At 38.4% G+C, this 8814-nt stretch overlaps 1 protein-coding gene across 2 annotated transcripts in view; it reads left to right on the top strand.

The window, feature by feature from the left end:
• VWA8 (von Willebrand factor A domain containing 8) overlaps nt 1-8814 on the top strand; it is a 364304-nt gene that overhangs the window by 75589 nt on the left and 279901 nt on the right. For both annotated transcript variants that reach the window (XM_086711392.1, XM_086711387.1), the window contains one exon: nt 2052-2156. In XM_086711392.1, the coding sequence (XP_086567518.1) occupies nt 2052-2156 (105 nt within the window). The remainder of the gene's footprint in view (nt 1-2051; nt 2157-8814) is intronic.

The following is an 8814-nucleotide window of genomic DNA, read 5'->3' as shown; positions in this document are numbered from 1 at the left end:
GTATACTGTACGGAGACCAGCAATGTGTTGTGAGCCCTTACTGAGCTCATAGCCTAGGAGGGAGGTAGGTAGACATGCAGTTCAGGTAAAAACTCCACAGAGAGAAGGATGACTCAGCCTGGAGAGGCCTGAGGAGCCTGCAGAGGCGGCCTGCAGCCTGAGGCAGGGAGCTGGGGCTTTTGCACTCAGGCACCAGCAGTCATTGGTCAGTGGGTCATCACAAGGGACACAAATTTCCAGGCACTAGCTGCTCTCTTGGCTGTGGGCAAAGCTGGCTTTGGGAGTTCAAAAGTAGTCTTCTTTAAAAGCCCTGCAGCAGCTAGCTGTTGAAAGGGAAAGGTGGGAGGCTCAGAAAAGATAAAAACCGATCCGAGGTGTTTGGTAGAGTGTAAACATTGTCCAGTACAGTTTAACAAAGGTCCTGACAGTCGTGTCAGGATTGGTGGAAATGCCCTCCAGGCAGAGGGAACAGCATGCACAGAGGTGTTGAATCACAAACGGGCTTGGTATGTTTGAAGAATGATAAGTTGTGTCGTTAGAGCAAGCGTGTAGGGTGAAGAGAGAGGTGAGAACTTTATTGTGAAGTGTTTTGCATGGTGAGTGAAGTTGTCTGGATTTCATGGTGTGGAAGAAGTGGCCTGTTAGATATTACTAAGTAGGTGAAGCGTGGAGTAATCAGTTCTATGGTGGAGGAAGATACCTCTGTGGGCAGGGAGGAGGGATGGGGAAAGCCTCGTTGCATACGGACCAAATAGGAAACTGTTGTAACAGTCAGTGAGAGACTGTGCTAAGGAGAGCATAATCCCAGGTAGTAGGGATACTGCCGAGACAAGAGACTTACTTTTAAACTTTGTTCCTATTCATTTAGGTTTCCTGAGACTCAGTGAGTTAGGTTTCACAGGTATTGTTCGCACTGTGCTCTGTGTTTAGAACAGCTTTTCTCTTCCTTTTTACCACGTCTTCTGCTTTTTGTTCTTTTTGTTTTTGCTTGGAACATTTTACTTTGATAGTTCTCAAATCTAAAAATAAAAGTTCAAAAACAGTAAAATGAACATCTATAACCCCTTCAAGTAGAATCACCAATTTTTAACATATTGCCACATTTGTTTGCTCTCTCTCTCTCTTTTCCGAACCATTTGAAAGTAAATTATGATCAGTATTTTTATATACTTTAGTATGCAACTTGGAAGAAGTCGTAAGACGTTCTTCCACATAACCAGAACCATTATCACACCCTTCAGTATGTTGACAGAAATGCTATAATATCATCTACAGGACAACCTATGCTGAAATTTCTCTAATTGTCCCTGTTGGGAAAGCAGTTTAACTTGGAGAAAACTTTTGAGAATAATAAACACTTTCTAACTTTGTAGTTGTAACTGTGAAACTAAGTAAATGTGGATGTGATTAACTCAGATTAGGAATGGGGGCGCCTGGGTGGCTCAGTCGGTTACGCATCCGACTTCAGCTCAGGTCATGATCTCACTGCTTGTGGGTTCAAGCCCCGTGTCAGGCTCTGTGCTGACAGCTCAGAGCCTGGAGCCTGCTTCAGATTCTGTCTCCCTTTCTCTCTTCCCCTCCCCACCCATACACTCTCTCTCTTTCAAAACTAAATAAACATGAAAAAACAAGGAATACAAGTGAAGAGCATACTTTGGGATGAATAGGGTAGGGAAACGTGTTCAGACATGTAGTTTCAGGCATGTTGAATGGAGGTCAATGGGATATCTAAAGGGTCACATTTGGGCAATTGAGAATTCGAGTCTAGAGCTCAGGACCAGATACTGAGACATGGGAGCCATTAACAGATAGATGGTAGCTGAAAGATGGGGGTGGGTAGGCTTACCCAGTGAAAGGGTGTGGAACAGGAAAAGAAGAGGGAGTAATGAATGTTTTTTGTGGACTTGTGGAAAATATGAGAAACCTCTTGGTTATTTTTTATAATCATATATACATTGGATATGTCATATATGTCAAATATGCATTTCAGATAAATTTTTTGTGATTATTTTGGATGTTCTTCATCCCTGTGTATTTTTGCTCCTAAATAGGATTCCTTTCCTATGATGTCAATCAAACATGCAATCCAGTGGCTTTATCCATACACTATCTTACTAGGACATGAAGGGAAAATGGCTGTGGAAGGTGTTTTAAAAGTAAGTATCTGCTTCACTTTTCTTTCTTTTTCCATTTCTCTTCTTGTCCCTTCTCTTCCCTTCTTCCATTTCTCTCTTCCTCCTCTTTCCTTCTTTTTCTCTTTCTGTCTTTCCCATGCCTTCCCTTACTTTTCCTTCCCTTTTTCTTCTAGTCCTGGAGCCACTGGCATGCCAGTGACAGGGAAGCAAGTACAGAGGTGGCTGCTGTGGTTGGGAGACTGGTTGTATTGAACAAATGAGTAAATCAATTGAGGAAATGAGTGAATAAATTGAGGATTATAAGAGCTATGTTTCTTACCATTGGGAAAGGAATTTATAAGCATAGAAAGGGAGAAGAAAAGAAAGACCCCTGAGGTGTTAGATTAGACTTGGAGGAATCAGTATGAACTCATGTGTTTTTTTTTAATATTTTAATATATATAAGCAGAGTAATAGATATAGATACTGTGTATGTATGAGTATACAGACACATATTTTCTAGCTCTGTCCCCTTAAGAGGGCCTGAAAACTATGACATTCCAGTGGCAATGATCATACCAAGTGCCAAGACATTGGTTTCTAAATACCACACTTCCTAAAAGGAATCAGGATTCCTAGAAAGTAGTGCTGGTTCAAGGCTCAGCACAGGGAAAGTTCATGATGAACCTGGATCATCTTATTGTGCCCAAAAGTAAGGAAATGTTTAACAAATGATGTTAACATACCAAAGTGACACAGGAGCCAGTTTGAGGTGGCCCCCATTGGCCAAAATGTGGGACAATTTTAGCATGAAAATAAACAAAGATAGCAATTGATTATAAACCATTGAACAAAATGGGAATCCCTGAGTTCATGTTGATACAAATGAGTAAATAAAGGGGGAGAAGAAAAATCTCTTCTTAATATAGAACACCTATGAATAAATGCAGAAAAGTCACCATTTGGCAGCCACCAGTGTGGAAGTTGATTTAGGTAGGAGTCATCAAAGGTTTTAAAACTGGTGGGTGGAGGGTCTATGAAGAATAGGATATTGATGCAATCTAAGATTATCTCCTACCAAAATACTCACTTGACTACAAAACAAAAAAATGGCATTTTTATAGTAAATACCAACTTGACCAGGTAGGACAAATCGACATTATGTGTCTCTTGACTGTTGAGCTGAGAAGGGCTCAGCCTCATTTCAGGATATTCTGGATAAGAATTCATTGCATGAATTTGGCCATGAGAAAGTATTGTATAGACCTAGGTTGAGGGCCCTCTTACATAATGAGAGGCCTGTATTCTTTAGAATTGTCCCGTTCATAAAAGAAAAAGAAAAACTGAAAGACTGCTTTAGATTGAAAGAGACTAAAGAGATATGACATGTGATCCTGTGTTGGATCCTGGACCAGATAGGAAAACATGACATTGTTAGCACATTTGGTTAAAGTTGATATGGTCTGTGGATTGAATGACAGTGTTCTATTAAAATGATTTCCTGATTTGGAAGCTTATGTGGTGAATATGTTGGCCACAATTCTTGTTTTAGCAAATATGAACTAGAATATTCAGGGATGATGGAGCATCATATCTGTGGCTTGCCCTTAAATGGTTCAGAAAAAGACCAATTATAATGGGTGTGTTAGGGATGCTGGCGGCAAGAGGGAGGTAATAAATATGCTAAAATGGTAATCTTTGAAAAATCTGAGTGAAGGCAAAATAGAAGTTCTTTCTACAACTGTCCTGTAACTTTCCTGTAAGTTTGAAATTATTTCAAGATAAAAAATTTTACAAAATGAATATCCATTATAACTCATTTCAAAATAAAAAAAAATTAAACAAATATAACACTTAAAATTTATCTGCCTGTAACTTAAATTATTAACTTGAAAAGTAAGGACTTTATATAAAACTATGGAAATTGCTTGTAGACCTGTCATTTAAATTAATGAAGTTCTTATTTTTGTCAGAGTGGTTCATAATATATGGAGTTGATTTTCTTTCAAAATACAGATGCCATAATTTCCTCATTGTATAGTTAATGGTAGTGTTTTCTAAAGGGCCAATCACAATATATATCTTATGACTATATATTTAAATGGGTTTACTCCTGGCAGGAATTTATTGACTTACCCAAATTCCTTTTTACAACAGACAGTTTTTGTTTTTCTTTTGCAGTTTGGCTCAAAGAGCAGATTTCTAAGGAGTAGGTAGAATGTGAACACTAAGCTGTTGGCTCTGTGTATAGGCCCTTCATTTCCTGGAGGCCAGGAGTTTACAACCTTACGCAAATGGAGTGGTATTTGTTTCTCCCTTATTCCAATATCTACAAGGGGAGTACAGAAAGAGGTATTCTTTATGCAGCTACTAATAGTGAGAAGAACTTGGAAGTAGATGCTAGGTACTTCAGCAGGTGTTTCCCACATACCAGCTAGCCAAAGAAACATTATTTTCATTTATTGGTGATGTCAATAATGATAACAATAATAGTAACAATAAAAAAATAAAACTAATGAAAAGTTCTTCCCCATAGATCCTGAGAAGTATCATTGGGGATAGAATCTAAATGAAAAGCATAAAGAAGCAAGGAGAAAATATAACCATATAGTTCACTTTAAGTTTATTCTAGACGTTGACAAAAAGAACTAGAATTTATCTTTGATTTAATCAACATCTGAACTAAGTTGGCATTGGTCATTGAATAGAGCACCTAGTGTTGATGAAAAAGGCTGTGATTCCAGATGTGCTCCCTCATTGCCCCTCAGCACAATGCCCAATGCCTGGAGAACAATGGTAGGTAGATAGGGATGAAGAAGATGTCATGGGAATGTCTGATAAAATGAAGCAAAGTAAACTTTTTCATGACAGAGCTGAGAGAAGATATTCAGTGCCTAGAAAAGTCAGTTATGAACCAAGGCCTTTATTTTTATAAAGAAGACACTTTGATGTGTTTCTGAGCTCTTATTTAAAAAACTAGTCACACAAATTAGACTTCCAGTGATGATAGTGGAGTAGGAAGATCCTAAGCCCACTTTGTCCCACAGATACAACTAGATAACACCCACATTCGTGTAAGTAACCCAGAAAACAACCCAAAGACTGGGAGAACACACTATCCACAGTTAAATGAAGAGAAGAGCACATTGAAGTGAATAGGAAGGGTGAAGATGTGGTCGGGAGCTAAATGGTGGGACTGTTTGTGGAACAGAGGGATGTCTTGGGCACAAAAGAGGGGAAAAGAGCAGACCCTCACACCAGGCATCCCAGGCATGGGAGACCAGCAAAGGGAAGATGAATCTCCATAACATTTTGAATTTTGCAAGTTCTTATAATTAGCAGGGCTTACCATGTGGAACTTTGAAAATCTGTGGGCTCAGCTCTGGGAGGGTGATAGGAATCTAAGTCCCCACCATTGTAGAAACAGCATGACAAATAGCCCCACAGAGATACAGCATAGAAACAGCAGTTTGGAAAATGCTGGGGTATATGGGAGGATTTGTTTGCCAATTTCAGAGCACATGCTGGAGGGGTAGGGATCTTTGGGAGACTTCCTCAAGAACAAAAGAGCTGGCAAATACCATTTTCTTCCCCCACCCTCCCAGCCTAGATACATGGCCATCTTTAAGAACCAGCACAGCACCAACATGCCCTGCCTAACTTGCTAAGAGTGCACCCAGGTCCTGCATTCTGCGGACACAACCCCTGCAGTGCATCCTTGGCCAGAGCACACCCAAAGTGGTGCCACAGGATGGCAGTGTGCAAGCAGTCCCAACTGTGAGCACCACTCCAAAGTGACTCTTGCCCCAGAGAGAGAAGAAGATAATCACACACACTAGTCCAACTGCAGTCCCAGTCATGGTCTGGAGGCAGACATCTGGTTGATTACGGACTCTGCCCACCGACAAAAGCTTCTCAAGGGACAACACAGGGAAAGCACTCTGCAGTTTGGTGCCACTGCATCTCTGGCAAATCCCTGGTCTGACTCAAATCAAGGCCAAGGCAGCCTCAGGCTGGCTCACTAACAACACAGGGATCCAACCCTGCCCACAAGGCAAAAAGACACATTGCAAATGACTGGATTGAAGGCAAAAGTGGCTCAGCCAAAACAGTAGGGTGCACACAACACACATAGGAGACACCTGAAGTGCCAGGTCTTGGTAAATAGGGGACATTGCACTGCAGAGCACTATAGATCTTCTTCATAAGGCCACTACTTTCAAGAGTAGGAGATGTAGCTGAGTTTCCTGACACATGAAAACAGACACAAAGAGTTAGACAAAATGAGTAGACAGAGGAATATGTCCCAAATGAACAAACAGGACAAAATCACAGCAAGAAAGGTAAATAAAATGAAAATAAGTAATATGCCTGATGGAGAATTTAAAGTAATGTTCATAAAGATGGTCACTGGACTTGAGAAAAGAGTGGACGACATCAGTGAGACCCTTACCAAAGAGATAGAAAACAAACAAACAAAAAACAATCAGATGAAGAACTCAATAACTGAAATTTAAAATACAGTAGGTAGAATAAATAGTAGATTAGAGAAGAAGAATGATCAGTGACCTGAAGGACAGAGTACTGGAAGACAATAACACTGAACAGGAGAAAGAGAAAAGCATAATAGAAATGAAAATAGACTTCGGGAAATCAGCAACACCATCAAACATAATAACATTTGCAACATAAAGAAAAAAAGAAAAGAAAGAAAGAAAGAAAGAAAGAAAGAAAGAAAGAAAGAAAGAAAAAGAAAGAAAAGGAAGAAAGGGAAGAAAAGGAAGAAAGAAAGAAAGAAAGAAAGAAAGAAAAAGAAAAATGAAAGAAAGGATGAAAGAAGAAAGAAGGAAAGAAAGCAAAGGGTCAAAATTTATTTGAAGAAATAATAGCTGAAAACTTCTTGAATCTGTGGAAGAAAATAGAAATTCAGATCCAGGAAGCACAGAGAGCCCCCAATAATACATTAAAAAAAATTACTCACCACGATCAAGTGGGATTTATCCCTGTGATGCAAGATGGTTCAATATTTACAAATCAGTCAACATACCTCACATCAACAAGAGAAAGGATAAAAAACATATGATCATTTCAATAGATACAGGAAAAGCATTTGACAAAGTGCAACTTCCATTCATGAGAAAAACCCTCAACAAAATAGGCTTAGAGGGAACGCACCTGAACGTATTAAAGGCCATATCTGAAAAACCCACAGCTAACAATCATATTAAGTGGTGAAAAACTGAGAGCTTTTCTTCTAAGATCAGGAATATGACAACGATGTCCACTCTTGCCACTTTTATTCAACATAGTACTGGAAGTCCTAACCACAGCAATCAGACAAGAATCGGTAAGGAAGAAGTAAGACTTTCACTATTTGCAAATGACATATAAAGAACACCCTAACGACCCCACCAAAAAACTACTAGAATAAATGAATTCAGTAAACTCACAAGATACAAAATCAATATACAGAAATCCTTTGCATGTCTTTAAGACTTAAGAGCAGAAATAGAAATTAAGAAAACAATCCCATTTATAATTGCACCCCAAATCATAAAATACCTAGGAATAAACTTAAGGAGGCAAAAGACCTGTACTCTGAAAACTATAAAACATTGATGAAAGAAATTGAAGATGACACAAACAAATGGAAAACATTCCATGTTCATGGATTAGGAGACCAAATATTGTTGAAATGTTCATACTACTCAAGCAATCTATAGATTTAATGCAATTTCTATCAAAATATAAACAGTATTTTTCACAGAACTAGAACAAACAATCCTAAAATTTGTATGGAACCACAAATAGCCAAAGCAATCTTGAAAAAAAACAAAACTGGGATCACAATCCCAGATTTCAAGATATACTACAAGGCCATAGTAATCAAAACAGTATGCTACTGGCACAGAAATAAACACATAGATCAATAGAATAAAATAGCCCAGAAATAAACCCACAATTATATGATCAACTCATATTTGACAAAGGAGGCAAGAATATGCAATGGGGAAAAGACAGTCTCTTCAACAAATGGTGTTGGGAAAACTGGACAGCTTGTACATGCAAAAGTATGAAACTGGATCACTTTCTTATATCATATACCAAAATAAACTCAGAGTAGATTAAGGACCTAAATGTGAGATCTGAACCATAAAAATCTTAGAGATCATAGGCAGTAATTTCTCTGACATCAGCCATAACAACATTTTTCTGATATATCTCCTGAGGCAAGGGAAACAAAAGCAAAAATAAACTATTGGGAACACATCAAAATAAAAAGTTTCTGCACAGCAAAGGAAATAATCAAGAAGAAAACTAAAAGACAAGTTACTTAATGGTAGAAGATATTTACAAAATGCATATTCAATAAAGAGTATCCAAGATATATAAAGAACTTAACTCAAAACCAAAAACACGAATAATGAATTAAAAAATGAGCAGAAGACATGAATAGGTATTTCTGCAAAGAAGACATACACACATGGTCAACGGAAGTATGAAAAGAAATGCAGCATCATTCATCATCAGAGATATGCAAATCAAAACCACAATGAGATATCACCTCAGACCTATGAACATGGCTAAAATAAAATACAAGAAACAACAAGTGTTAGTGAGGATGTAGAGAAAAAGGAACACTTGTGCAGTGTTGGTGGGAATGCAAACTGGTGTAGTTATATATACACAATGGAATATT

Source organism: Puma concolor, chromosome A1 (assembly GCF_028749965.1).
Source record: "Puma concolor isolate L17-30 chromosome A1, mPumCon1.1.hap2, whole genome shotgun sequence".
Taxonomy (NCBI): domain Eukaryota; kingdom Metazoa; phylum Chordata; class Mammalia; order Carnivora; family Felidae; genus Puma; species Puma concolor.
Note: the sequence above shows the minus strand (reverse complement) of the source record. Positions and strands in the feature narration are given on the sequence as shown.